We start from the raw sequence: 14,701 nt of genomic DNA, 5'->3' as shown, positions 1-14,701 counted from the left end.
GTGGTTCCAATCTCTGGCCAGAGGTCCCTGCTTGATCCTACTGTCAGCATTGGCCTCGCGGAGGCAGGGCCTTACTCCAACCATGTGTACTAATGAGCATTGATAACCACTGTGATCATCAGGTGACGTGATGAGCAGACTAGCCATCCATCATAAGATATGTACTTTGATTGACAAGTAATGTCAGGACCTTGGACCGAATTCAAATGTTCTAAAACATCGCAAAAAATGTCCAGACAGTGATTGAGCGACATGCCAGACCTTACTGACCTAATTCAATCATTGATCTTGTGATATGTCTGTCTGACTGTATGCGATATTAGATGCCCAATCAGTCCAATCACCTGGTAATAGGTCTATTTGACTTGTGGATTTGGAAGAATCTCATTACAACTGAGACGCAGTGTTGTGAAAGGCTAGCAAATAGACTGTATGTATACCGACATTCCGAGCCGATGCTGATTTACTGCCCACGGGACGATGCACCCGGCTGTCTTCCTTGGAATCATTTCAATACTTTGGACTTTCTATATCATTTCAATACCCTCAGAATCTGTTAATGATGCGGCCATTTGGGATGTTACCGCCAAGTTACCGCCGATGTGGGAGAAGGTTCCAAGCGACCTGTCCGCTTTTCCTCTCATCAATAACGTGACGGTCATCAATCCTTGGGACTACAGACAGAGGCTGGCCATCTATAAGATCATGGTAACAGCAACAGAGCCGTTCATGAGGAGCTTCGGACCTCGGAACACTGGCAACATTCTCTGGGGGTTGCCACTACAGCACGGCTGGCAGTATTCAACATCCAGACTTCGGGACTTCACCAATGCGACCAAGTGCGGCTTCAACAGCAGCTTCTGTATCTCCGAAAACAGCTGGTGGGCAAGCATGAATTACTTCCTTTCAGTCATACCCTTCCTCGGATCAGTAAAGGCGGGACTTTATTCAAGACATTGGCCACACCAGATACGCCTAACGTCCAGTCGGACGGGAAGATATTGCACGAGCGTGAGTAACTGTTCCTCATTGGCGTCTTTAGAGAGATGGACAGACTTCTTCGCTTTCGTTATAAACACAACTGACGATGTCTCAGTGGGAATGGTTGAGACACGAGATATTTCTATCAAGGAAAAGATGTCGCAGCTTGAAGACAAGATGTTGGAGTTCATGTGGGCGGCCCACGTCACGTCTATTGAAGACGGTCTTGTACGATCCGCACCATCTCTTGGTTTTATGTCAGAGCCGGAGCAAAAGTTTGGACAAGACTGGGGGTCCATGGTCGAGTTCATAGCAGCCACGCACTTCCAGACTAACTTTAATCAAACCAATGTGTTCCAGGTAAGAAATACGCATTTTTAACTGGTAAGCTGACCATCCTCCTGGGGATGCATTTTGCATGAAGCGACCCTTGCAACGATCTTACCCACCGATGACGGGCGCCATGGCCGGGGTTACATTCTCTGCTGATTCCAGACCGTTAATTGGCCATCTTTCAACCACATGCTCTTATTCTAGCTGTTTAGTGGCCGCCGTGATGACACGCTGTGAGATCAGGTCGTTGATTGGCCACTTTTTGGTCGCATTCTCGTATTCCAGGACGTTGATTGGCCCTTTTCGGTGACATAATTCCACGCCGTTTATTGGCCGCCTTGGTCATCGCCCAAAATCAGCGCAAAACGTATTGATGCCACAGTTTTAGAAGCGATGGCCTTTGGCGACGAAACAACAAATAGAGTAGCAACATTAAGTTGGCTCATTGAGACTAAGATCGCTGATGGAAAGAGATGCACAAATTCATGAAATTTTGAAATGTGCCACTTGACTTTGTACAAACCTCATAATTCTGAATACGGGCGAGGGTACATAGATAATGAAAATGCAGGGCGAAAAATGTCATCTATCTGATTTAGTTGTGTCAGCCATCGTTGGTACAACAGCGGTTAAATCATTTCGAGATATTGATGGGGTGAGAGAGACCTGTGTTACTTGGGTACAATCCTTTTTCTGTTTTAGCTACTGTACCTTCCTCCCCGTCTTCTGTGGCCAGGCGACAAACCTCCGGCAATTCCTGATCTGACTAAAAGCGTGAACAAAGCCATTTTTACAATGGGTATCTTCCGAAAAGCAAATGCCCTCTCCGGTACGTATTTGGTGGGTGCAGTCGTTATTATTTAGTAAGAAGCTCATTGATTGGTCAGTACCAGAGTAATCAACAACGATTACCAATCACAAAGCTTCTCGTCAAAGTAGGACTATTCTCTGCGGTCCTGTTTCGATGAGATTTCAGTCAAGTATCATGCAGAGTCATTGGTCGTTTCATTCCTGCGAGGTTGTGCCGGACGCATAGAGAAGCACAGATCTAAGAGAGGGTGTTCACGTCAAACCCAGAATGCCCAGGGGACTCAATAACTTCTACAGTAGGTTATTAGGCCGATTCCTGGCACGCTGAGAGGTACTTGAGGAGAATGTAAAGGCCACGGCACGCTCATCAGTACCCGCCATCATCACTTTCCTATTTGGTGCTAAAGACAAAGCAATTTAAGTTCAAGGAAATTTCCATTTGGTATCTAACCTACTGCAATCCCTTTGATTGACTGGCCAAATCAAGAAAGCAAAATAACACGAAAATTATGATCGAGACCTGAACAATTCCAGGAACCCAACCATACGAGCCTGGCCAACACCGCGGCAAATACCGCCCCCAGCAGTTGAACCACTGACATAGTTTTGAAAATAACATGCTTTTATTTCAAGGTGGTCTGATCCTTCGAGTTTGGAAACGGGCGATGTGCAGTGCAGAAGGCCGCAAAGAGGGGCGTTATCTGATGCGCAATCTCGTTGAAAATCCCTATATAATACCTTTGGCGATAGCACGTCTCGCAAGGGACATCGTCATCTACCCATGTGACGACAATATGGCCTCTTCGTGACTGTAACTTCAACATAATCATGGTTTTCTACATGAAAACAGTCGCTCGACATCGGAGCGAAACTTTCGTCCTCCGCCGATGCAGTAAAGATAGAAGTTGATACCGTAATTCCAGTGCCAGATATCAAGTAGAATATAATGCTGCATGGTGTAACGAATAAACCAGTAGACGTTCCCCAGATCGTACATACGATTTAAAGAAGGGATGGACAGAACGATCGTGTACAGACGATAGGGAATCGACGTGACGATAAAAGCAATGCAGACGAGAATCAACATCCGGGTCAGATGCCGCGTTTCCTTCCCCTGGGTCTTTGCGACATCTTCCGCCACGCCCATTTCCTTTCGTCTGCTGGAAGCTGCGCGAATGGTCACGATGATCCATAAATTACTGCCGACGATGATGACGAATGGAGCCACACTTCCGCAGATGAGATGGTACATGTCGACAAAGGTGATGAGGTGGGGATAGCCAGGAATGTCAAGGATTAGAAGAAGTGAACCCACTGAATAACAAGAATCAAAGTAGAAAGTTCAATTTTCGTACGTTTGTAACATCAAAGACATAAACAATCTGGGTGTCAAGGAACTGCTTATTTGCCTCTTTTTCTACTGATGTATTATTAGCCAATCAAGCAGAAGAAAAAAAGTGAGAAAAAAATTTGGATTTAGAAATTTTTTCTAACCCTCATCCTTTCATAAGTTCAAAATTCTGAAAAATTTTCAAAGTCAAAAAAGTTTTGGGACTGATGATGTTGGTGATGTTCCATAGCTCCCTCGGACCCGAACAAACATGATATAATGTGTCTTCTAATTGGACAGTGCGTGATTGTTAGTCCCAAATCATTACTTGAAGAGTAGAAAGAGGCAAAATGTAGTGTATCACTTCAAACAATGTCTAATCCCTGTCTGTAAAAGTTTAATATATAAGGGAGACGGCTTTACATAGGCTATGAGCCTTCTGCCGAATCCCAATGTATCAAATATGTATTTTCTCCTTTAAAATAGAATAAACAAAATATGTTTGAAAAAAAAATCACTTCAGCTCAACCTATTCTCAGTACATTTTCGTGATCAGTTGCTGATGTGTTAAACAGAAATGCATATATGAAATGCAGTATATACACTAATTTGATGTGCTTACCTCCGTTCACTTGTTGTTGCTTGAAGAAGAAGAACATATGAATGTTGAGCACCGAGACGACGGTGACGCTGACAATGATTGCCCGCGCGGCTCTCTTGGGGGTACATCTCTGTTTAGCGGCGAGTGGGAATCTGACAGCTATCAAGCGATCTATTGACATGAGGGTAAGAAACAGCCCCGAGAGAATAGCAGACGTGTACGTGATGTAATAAGCCCATCTAAAATAAAAAAAAGTTGGTTTGATAGTCCAGTTCATATATCAGGCCCTGCCACTACTTTTAACTGGACGATCAAGCCACTATTTTGCTACTGACTGGAATAAGGTCCTAAGTTGCTAAGTTGGTGTTTAGTAGGACTCACGTTGTCATCTATCATGTTTCTCCTATCACGAGTCAACTTACTTGCATGTGAGCTTGACAACACGACATGGGGGTGAAATGTGACATCATGAATCGTATGTAACCCGCTCTTTGGAAACGACTTGTTCGTTCTTCATGTCACACAAGAAAAGTAAAGAGTGACACGTTACATGTGAAAGGTGACCTCCACGTAATCGCTGCCAAACGAGTAACTCACTGTAGCTTGTCAATGCCAAACACATGATTGGTGGGAATACTTACTGAAACTGGAATTCGGTGACAGGTTCATCATTGAGCCAGAAGAGTTTGGTAGACATTCCGACTCTAGTAATCAAGAGAAGACTGTCTACAGCAGCCAACCCAGCCATGTAAATGCACGTCGAAAACCGACGGTTATCTTTTAAAAGACAGATCACAAACGATATGACGTTTCCTGGTACCCCGAAGACCGTTATGATCATCCAAAAATACCTTGTAAAGAAGAACAGGACTGATTCCATTAATGCCACATCAGGTTCTGGAAACTTGGTCGCCATTTCGTCTACTGAACGTTTCGTGAAAACAATCAGAGTTCCTGAGACGGGAGATGGCTCAGTGTGGTTTCGGCTCTGCAATTACTCTCTTAAATGTAGGCAAAAGTGCTTCTCCAAACGCTTTGACCAACTTTCACCAGCCCCGCAGCCCGGCCATATCAATGGCAACTTTGCTCGTGTCGTTCAGGTGGAGACCGCTGCAATGTCATGTTCCTCGTGCGAGAGGATGGGTCATTTCTGTCACACTCTGTACAATAGAATCTAATTCTAGATGATCAAGACTATTCTACCTTGAGATTGTTCACTTTATCCTCGGTATTCTAAATTGATTACTGTGACGTATCCGAATGATTTCCAAGTCATAATCATCAGAAAACATGTATATCGAGTTGGCTCTCTAGTGAAATTCATTGTCGTAAAACAAATATCTTACGAGAACTCGTAAAGCTCTTATCATGCCTGTGCCTTTATCCAGATGCTTCGCTGTCTCTCGTTGAACCAAAGAGTCGATGATGTGCAAGATAATGAGCATACCGCAAGATTCTTGAGGTGCACAATCTCAATATTCAATCGGGGTCCAACCGGAGTGAAGAGTAGACTGGTACACTAAGCAGGCAGAACAGTAATGGTTAAAAATGGCGAAATATGGAGAAACCTTGGTACAACCTTTGCCAACCGAACTCCTCAGACAAAGAAAAGCGTGTCTACTGGTTGGCTCCAATAATTACACCATTTAGTATTCGGGCACAGACCACTTATCTCTCAATCCGCCTCAGGCAGGTTACTTTGCCGCATCTAATACATATTTCGATATTCGACGAGGTTTGATAAAGAGTTAACAACCGTTATTTTCCCTAATTATTACAATCGAAAACCAAGATAACAGATCAGTGCATGTAATAGATGGTCACGAGTCTCGTCTAACTTGCACACAGACAAAGCTGATAGGTTTTTTTATCATTCATTATTTCTCGGCGTCATCCAGTTTCATCAAGCACAGATTAATGTATGCTTGGTTTAATGAACAAATCATCAAGTTTCATATTATGCATAACCGCATATTGAACTTAAACTTGTATGTCTTATATATACGTGAATGACATAGTCTCTCTGGCGGTCTATTGTATGGAAACAGTGAAATATGGGTTACCACAGGTGTGACACGAGACCAACATCATTTGGTTCAATAGAGGCGGCATCCGTTAGTAAAGGTGTTCACTCATGTAGGTTCTTCAGGAAATAACTTACAGCCTGGTATGTAAGGCGTCACTTTCATGTTTACTTCCATAAGCCACGCATCAAATTAATAATTCATAGAAATACTGCTTCTTCTGTAATGAAATAAACTGGGTGAACGTCTTCGGGGGTTACGGTTGCGTGTAAGATGAATCGGCAAAAAGCAATGCTGCAAATACCATACATGCATAAATGATAAAACGAAGATGACTTGATTAACCAAGAAAATTAGGATGCCATCACACGATTGAGTGTCCTAGGTACATAGACTAGCATTAAGTCTAGTTACTTATTAGGATTGTGGTCTCTACTGATATGAAGTAATAAACACTGCATCTTTCGACGACCTCACAACAAGGATTTGAAAGTGATAGAAGTTTCGGTGGCAATACTAACACCAAAGGATAGTCATGAATACAAAGCAGTATGGCAGATTCAAAGAGTGTTAGTTACACAATAATGATGTAATAGATTTGTAAGAAAAGTCATCATGACGGATATTGAAGTCACTTCATCTTCGAAGACAACTCTAACGGGTTCTGGTCTCAAAGAGATGTCTCTGTCTGATAATGATGCATACGACACAGATCTTGAGGACACAAGTAGGTATTTCTTCTCGCTTGACTTTCCATTTTATTCGTTTTCTTCAAAGAAACCTTGGGATCACAAGGATTGGTGATCTTTTGAAAAATAATGCCCAAATGAATCGTTATACTTGAAGAGAATGGTGATGTCAATAGATTTACGAATGGTATGATCAGAAAGTGCTTATCGAGAGCTTTCCAAAGAATGGTCATGTTAGTAGGTTTACAAAGGGTACCGTACTATCAGGAAGTGCTTTAGGAGAGATTTCGAAAGAACGGTGATATCAACAGTATTACAAATAGTGTTATCAGAAAGTTCTCATTGAGAGCTTTCAAAGGAATGGTTATGTCAATGCGTTTACTTGTACATGGTGCCATCAGAGAGGGCTCAAAGGTTTCGATGATTTCATACAGTTACAGTAGATGTTGACATCAGTTGTCTTCCCTGACGGGACACTACATGTGATTCATCTTCTTATAACTTACTTAAGTACCTCCCGTCAAGAAGCCTGGGGCAAAGGGGGCTCGAGCCTACATTCAAACGTGTGAGAACCTGGACGTCCACCCCGTGAGGAGAGTGATCGACGCCTTGAATGATCATGAGCATGAACTTAACCTTCGCTACAGGAACATGGGACCGGTCCATGCGAGGGCGTTGGCTGTGGGACTGGCGGTATGTATTCCTCATCACATCTCGCATTCTTGCATAGCATATTTCCAACATGTACAGGCCAACCTCTTGGACTTGGTTTACATACATATCATATGATGCTTTCAGTATAACGCCAGCATAGAGTACCTCGACCTCCGGGAAACGGGTTTGGGCGGGGAAGGAGGCGCGCATATCGGTGACATGCTCAAGGAAAACCATTACATGACTGATATGGTAAGAACAAGATGAAACCAACCCTCTTTGACGAGCATGGAGTGGTAAAACGATGCATAAGTTTAGAACAGTAAGATACAATTGAGAAGATTTATTCGATCCTAATATGAAGTGTGTACTGTTATACAAACAACAGAGACGTGTCTAAAGATGGATCTCTGATGGAGTGAGGTCGAAAGTTCTGAATGCCAGAATTCAGCAAATTGGTACTTCGAGATGGATTCCTACATGTATCAGGTAATGTATAAGACTGAGGTTCTAGCACCTCCCGTATATTCAGTTGTAATAATGTTTAAGTGTAGCTGATACAAAATATCTTTAAGAACATGACTTGTTTCTGTAATATGCATGGCTTTACACTGACCTTGTCGCATTTTCTTTAGAATCTCGCTGGTAACGATCTGGGATCAGTGGGTACAGCAGTGATCGGCGAGGCCCTGGGTGTGAACACTTGCCTGTCTACTCTGACTCTATCAGAGAATAAGATAGGAGACAGTGACGTCAGGTCCTTGGCACTTGGTCTGCAGGTTAGTGCGTAAAACCGTAACACCACTCCTTGAACACGTATTGGTCGATGTCTCTTAAAAATCCTTGGTTAAGTACTACATTCTCCCTGCCTGACTCAGCTTTACCATTCGAAAGGACTTCCTTTCCGCTGATATAGTAACTTGCTGGATCGTCTACAATATGTTTACATTTCAGGGCAACCACGTCATATCCTTCATTGATCTCAGCCACAACGACATCGGCGAAGAAGGAGCCAAGGCTTTGGCAAGTGTCTTAGGTAAAAGCAATCTTTGTGCAGTAAAATGTTATCTTAGAATACTCATTAGAAGATAGCCTGTCGCCTAATATTCTGGTCAAAATAGATTGCGGAACGAATTTCCAACAAATCATTGGAAGTGATGTGATAAAGCAATATTACTCAATATGCACGAAAGCCACAGATGCAGCAAATACCAACTCAAATTCAACACTCTAACACCCAATAATGCACATATAAAGTACACAGTTATTCAAGCAGGACACAAGCACAAGACCTTTTCTCTTTCACTACGCGTTCGTCCTCGTTCCAGGTAGCTCGTCCCTTGAACGGTTGAACATCAGCTGGAATAAGATCAGGAAGAAGGGCGGGGTTGCCCTCTGTATGGCTCTAGCAGTAAGTAGGCTCACAGTCCAATGGTCCATTGTCAACTTATCAATTGTCAAAGAAACTCGTCTTTCCACTTGTTTATGGCGGAAGACACTCAAGGTAAATAGATTCGATTTCTTCCGGCTACAGTGCGTAGCTATCGAGGCTTCGTTTTCAACATGTACACGCTTGCCTGTCCTTTCCTCTATCACAACATTTGCCGAATGGACCTCGAGATCTCCTGGAATGGGCTCGGCTTTGAAGGAAGCTTTGTTGTTGGGGAAATGATGTCGAACTGTATCAAGAACTACATCCTTCAGAAGACAGCAAGGGTGAAAGTTGACGGGCTTCTAAGCAACCGAATCAAGCTCAGAGAAGGTGTTTCACAGATCAGGGTCAGCCACCGATGCTATCAGGAACGGAAGAGCCGGAGTGCACATCAGATTGATCCACAATCAACCTGACTATTGCTGGCGGGCAACTCTGCTCCATACCGCAGAGGTGAGGTTGAAAACCTGGAGCGGAAGGAAAGCCCCATCATCATCTACCGCCTTCGTACAGGACACTGGATTGCGCCACAGCCACCTGCAGAGAATCTGGGTGGCAAACTCTTCACAGTGCCTATGTGGGAGAGACCGTACGCCACGTCTTCCAGGACTGCGCTCTGCTTGAAGCCAAGTGGAGAACGACCTGTCCGGAGGATCAAAATGTCTAGAAGACACATCCATCGACCAAGAATTTGAGGATGTCGACGAACACTTAGAAGAAGATGAAGAGGTGAAATGAAGTGGTCGACGTTTTCAACTGACCATCTCCTCTCCTCTTGCACGTGGTTTAGCACCTGTGTTCCATGCTGGAAATACAACCATCTCTTTTCTCTTCAGCACAACTCCAGTCTCAAGGATCTCGACATCTCCTGGAACGGTCTCGGCTTTGAAGGAAGCGTGGCACTTGGGGAAATGTTGCGGACAAATCGCTGTCTGCGTGACATTGACCTCACCAACAATAGGATCCACTGGGAGGGAGTGAGGTGTGTGGCGAGTGGTCTCAAGGTGAACACCACTCTCGAGACACTCAAGGTAAGAAGGCCCGAGGATCAGATACGACACTTACTTCAAATTCAGCCCGAATTCTGAATGCGATGCGAGGTAAGATTGAATGTTATTGTTCTGTATGCATCTATTGCAGATTGGTTTGAACCCAATCACGATGTCTGGTTGTCAGCGCCTACTGGATGCAGCCTGTGCACCCTCGAGTGCTCTAGCCTATATTGGATTTGATGTAAGTGACTCGACCTCCAACTTCGTTCATTGTATCTTCTATATTGACGATCTGCTCAACGCAAGGTACTTCTTACATGTGGAATCTCAAACTTAGTTGAAGCAACGACAGTCTTTCGTATCCCGTCCTACCTTCATGCAGTGAATGCCTTGTTCTTTGTTTCCCGCCGGGCCATTTTGAAGCTTTATACTTTGTGTCATTCCTCTAATCCATACAGATTTCACGGAGCCTAAATCTAGATGATCGTAACATTTACGTTATGTCTATTTCGTTTGAACATCTCTACCGATTTGTACAGTATTTTAGCATCGTGTTGGCATGCTATTCAACAAACCCCGCCCCTGTTTGTTTCCAGGATATTCCTATAAACTCCTCCATCATGGAGAAGGCGAAGAAGATCATGGCGGGTCGAGGCATGACCTTGGTTCATGCTCAAGTTCACGACACGGTCGAGGTGTTTGGGACCAATAAGAGACTAAGTAAGTAAACAGAACAGCATCTCCTTACGAACCAAACCCAGCCTGCACTATGCGTTCTCCTCTCATGATCGGAATGTGGTGATCGCTCGATGCTCTGTACATCGGCATAACACAGTTACACAGGCTTATCATCAAGCTTTATATTGATGATTTCATGATTTCATATGCGGTCACTTTTTCTCTGAGGAAAGTGGTGAATGACATAGGTTTACACTTTCCCTTTTAGGACGGAAAGACGACCCCCTGAAGATGCTGTTCCGCTACCTTCATCAAAGAGGCATTCGCGTGATGGACCTGTTCCGCACATTTTATACAGACAGCGAGAACAGGGTAACCATAGACCAGTTCATCCGGGGAATTAAGAAATGCTATTTGCCCATGACGGAACAGGAGATGATGAGGGCAGCGAAGAGCATTCAGGACCATACGGGGAAGATCAGCTACCAGTAAGTGTGACATTTCTTAGTTGACTCAGATGTTGTCAATGTGAATTCTTAATGAGTCTTAATTGGGTGAAAAGTATACATGTCCTGTGCAATGTCAGAAGGTGATAACGGTTGCATTGCTTTCGCACGGAAAACGAGATACCGATAGAGATCGTTCTCTCGGTGTCTCCTATTTTGAACACGACAGGCTTTGTCAATCTATCAAAGACGAACACTGGAATGATGGGAAAACTAAAGCTACATGGGGCATCACCCATAAGCCTTGTTGGCTCCTACCATGCATATACGTATGAGAAACCCACCAGTATGGTAAAATGGTCTTCAGCTAATTAATGAACCACAGAGTCAACGGTTGTTAGCATCCCGAATGAATGTAGTTTATTCATGGAGATTGATCACGCAATTTCATCTTCGTCCCATAGAAAGATTCATTAATGATTTAGAAACCTGCTGACGTCCAATCAGAAGTAACCGCAGGGTGCATAAGGCCGATTTGTTCAGGTGACATATGCACTTAGAATGGGAGTGGATAGTGTTTGAGACAGAGATTCCTCAAAATCGAAACATAGCCAACCGTACATTCTTTGCAGCGACATCAAGATTGGCGTCAGATCCGTTACCATGGAAATACGCTCAGAAGAGCGGAAGAAGTACGTGGAGGAGATCAAACGAAAGATGGAGAGAACACGCATCATGGACATCCCGGAAGAAAGGCGTCTCCAAGCAGTCATGCAAGGAAGCAACGGAAGTCTGGAATCAACTGGTAGCATGACTGGCCAAGCCATTGCCACGGGTCCTTATATAGGCAGACAGAGCGCGATGGCGACCAGGTACCTTGATCTGGAAGCAAGGACTATGTCGTCTGCCTCATTGCCTCGTTTAACCCCGCCAACCAGTCATTCAGCAAAACACAAGAAGAACAGTAAGCGAAAGGCCTCGTCAGACAGGTCCGAAAAAGGCTCGAAAAGCTAATAAATGGGACCCTCTAGAAGAAATAAGTTAAGAATCATATTTCTTTCCACCAAAACCTGATATGAAATGTAGCCAGTGCAATACAGATAAATATATAATTTACTTGGTCTTCCTTCCTTACTGTGCTGTACATTGCACTTCTAAGTCTCATGGAACAGTTGGTATAGGCACTGTACAATCATGTTAGGTAAACCACCAGTTGAATTCCTTTTAAAGATAGAGTTGGTTCCTTCCTTACCAGTCGCCCCGTCCTCGAGTCGTTTCTGCTAGGTTTTGCCAACCAACCAACTATGGCAGGAGCGCTTGGCTTACGACAAACTTCCTCGGCCCAGTAAAGCCAAGCCTTGAGTGCATCATGGTCATATTGTCCAAGACCAACAGTTCCCCTACCCTCAGCTGCTCGCCAACGGTACACTTCCAAGTCACCTCACGAATGTGCTGCAGAACATCGAGTTCAATCGGGGAACCGTCTCCGTAGAATGACTGGATTGGGAACTTCTCGTCCGGGAGGTCGGATCCCTGATAGTCCGGGTGAACCCGGAATGCCACTGGATTCAAGACGAAAACTTGATTGAACCATATCATCTCACCTGAAATGGCATACGGAATGCATCATTCACTTTGACAAACATATCAGCAACTATTCTAACTTAACTTGAAAGTAATTGTGGCACCTCCCGACAAGACGGATGGAACTAATGACCATCGATTACATCCAAGAAAACTTTCAAATATCAGGACAGTCTTGACCTGAAGGTAACTGTGGGCTCCGGAGAACAATGACAACATTCAGAGAGAGCCGCGTCACTGTAGAGGTGACTGTTAGTGAATTCAAAGAAGAGGAAATGACTGAAATTGGCAAGGCATGTACCTGTTCGAGGGTGTTTTCTAAAAGCTGGCAGACATTTTGTCGTATAAGCTAGAGCTCCCTCTTCGTCCCATTCAAAATCATGGTTAGCCTTCTTCAGGATGTCCTCAGCCTCTGCCTTAGACTCTGTTCTTAGATTCTGAAAAGAAAGGTCAGGCCTAATGGCTGATCAGCACAAAGCGGCCATTTACAGGTGATCAAGTAAGAGGTCACCAGATTTATGATGCAGTAAGTCCTTGTGGCATGGCTCGACTTGTACGAAAAGCAGCCTTCACTTTGCGTGGTTTCCCGGTATCGTCATTTTCCTGCCGGCTGAGCTTTCTTATTACAGTTACTTGGAATCTTTGCCAATTAAGCTACTGAAGTCATACAAAATCGGTGATTCTTACCCCTTGCCAATCAACGTAGTGCGCCTTAGCTCTATCCGGAAGATATTGGCGATATTTCACACCGAGACGTCTGAACTTCTCAACTACTTCTGGGTCAAGTTTACGCGCCACCTCACGGGCATCTGTCACGCCAGATTCACCACCACATCCGGGACCAGGCGGCACCACACAGAACAGAAAGAACTGGAAAAAACCCACATTTTCACAATCTTTTCTCGTCAGAATTTTGCAAGTGTTGTCTGGAATGTAGGATCTTAACCTACCTATGATCGGCAACCTATCTACCAGGATTTGGCCCTGGGTTACATCGTGACGGATTTGCAGGTAGGGTAGGTTTCCGCTGAACGCGATTGCGAGAACGCACAGGTAACGGCTTTGTTCTTTTACTCCTCTTTGCCCACCAATCTCCCCAAAAAGAACTTGTTTCAGCGATTACGCATGCCCAGGGCAATTCCAGCGAAATCGTGTCGTCGAGTGGAAACGTGCATTCCAATGAATGCAGTTTTGCATGAATCGCACAGCGCATGCAGAATCGCATTGCAAAAGCTTTTGTTGGTTCGGTTTTGGTGAAGTGTTGCGAAAACTCAAAATGACAAAGCCGTCTCGCGATCACCCTCGGTGGGAACCTATCCTTACTCAGTTTAGAACTTGACATGTCCCATAGAAAAGCATCGAACCTGGTCTGCAAGTAAGGCCGTTTGAAATCATCGCATCAGATACCTTACCAGGTCTGGGTAGGACTCGTTGTATGACATCTCCTGGTGCGGTTCGATGGTAAAGTTCGGTGGATCCCGGCTCGATAAGAATACGTCTCCTTTCACTGGATCCCTGCCTTTTGAAACCCCGCCAACATACTCCATACTCTTCAAATCAAAACCGGAGTAAAACTGAGCGAACTCCTCGCCGGTTTTGAGCGGAAGGCCCCGGATTAAAACAGCGCCGTGTTTGTCCACGGCCGCCAGCAGGCGATTCTTAAACTGCGATCCGGTCTTCTTTAGATCGGCTTTTACAACTGGCGGATGATGCAGGGCATGGGGAAGGTCAAACTGGAAAGGCCTCAGTGACACAGGGAATGTTGGGCTCTCTGAGCCGGCGAGATGTTTCCTCCAAGCAAGGTGAGCTAATCCTCGCGCACGGAAGGTTTGCCTGAAGATGTGATGTGTCCTCGCGGTTGAGGCCGCAAGCCCAACGAATGGAGACATCATGATGCTGCCAAAGTGTTTGACTCGACTTGTCTTACCAACCCATTAACACGTTTATGAACAGATTGCTGTTACCATCTGTTGACCATGATGTGAATGTCATTCGGCGGCGAAGAGTCATTTAATGAATATGGAACATCTTTGTCACGTTGGTGGTGATGTCTCGCTGTTCTGGTAAGGTCTCCCTACAGCTCAAATGGTAAAGGCCTCAGTGATACAGGAAATGTTGGGCTTCCTGAGCCGGCAAGATCTTTCCTC

General features: G+C 44.5%; 4 protein-coding genes across 4 annotated transcripts; 2 read left to right on the top strand and 2 right to left on the bottom strand.

Moving 5' to 3' along the window:
- The first annotated feature begins 22 nt into the window (after positions 1-22).
- On the top strand, positions 23-3,844 carry LOC135485165 (protein LEG1 homolog). Its single transcript, XM_064766947.1, has 3 exons — positions 23-1,341; positions 2,017-2,143; positions 2,758-3,844. Exons 1-3 carry the CDS (start codon positions 481-483, stop codon positions 2,931-2,933), a joined length of 1,164 nt encoding a protein of 387 aa, XP_064623017.1. The 5' UTR covers positions 23-480; the 3' UTR covers positions 2,934-3,844.
- LOC135484362 (delta-type opioid receptor-like) lies at positions 2,951-5,678 on the bottom strand. Its single transcript, XM_064765742.1, has 3 exons — positions 4,697-5,678; positions 4,077-4,294; positions 2,951-3,438 (listed from the first exon to the last, which is right to left on the bottom strand). Exons 1-3 carry the CDS (start codon positions 4,969-4,971, stop codon positions 2,951-2,953), a joined length of 981 nt encoding a protein of 326 aa, XP_064621812.1. The 5' UTR covers positions 4,972-5,678.
- A 969-nt stretch (positions 5,679-6,647) lies between these two features.
- LOC135484355 (leucine-rich repeat-containing protein 74B-like) lies at positions 6,648-12,036 on the top strand. The gene is made up of 11 exons (XM_064765725.1): positions 6,648-6,806; positions 7,280-7,461; positions 7,567-7,674; positions 8,058-8,201; positions 8,377-8,458; positions 8,751-8,833; positions 9,691-9,885; positions 9,995-10,087; positions 10,443-10,566; positions 10,793-11,012; positions 11,603-12,036. The coding sequence occupies exons 1-11, from the start codon at positions 6,695-6,697 to the stop codon at positions 11,982-11,984; spliced, it is 1,725 nt and encodes a 574-aa protein (XP_064621795.1). The 5' UTR covers positions 6,648-6,694; the 3' UTR covers positions 11,985-12,036.
- Positions 12,037-12,264: 228 nt separating this feature from the next.
- On the bottom strand, positions 12,265-14,443 carry LOC135485070 (uncharacterized). Its single transcript, XM_064766799.1, has 4 exons — positions 13,967-14,443; positions 13,242-13,424; positions 12,856-12,991; positions 12,265-12,574 (listed from the first exon to the last, which is right to left on the bottom strand). The coding sequence occupies exons 1-4, from the start codon at positions 14,441-14,443 to the stop codon at positions 12,273-12,275; spliced, it is 1,098 nt and encodes a 365-aa protein (XP_064622869.1). The 3' UTR covers positions 12,265-12,272.
- Between the last annotated feature and the right edge of the window lie 258 nt (positions 14,444-14,701).

The sequence above is a fragment of the Lineus longissimus genome, chromosome 3 (assembly GCF_910592395.1).
Source record: "Lineus longissimus chromosome 3, tnLinLong1.2, whole genome shotgun sequence".
Taxonomy (NCBI): Eukaryota; Metazoa; Nemertea; class Pilidiophora; order Heteronemertea; family Lineidae; genus Lineus; species Lineus longissimus.
This window is presented reverse-complemented; position numbering and strand designations above follow the sequence as displayed.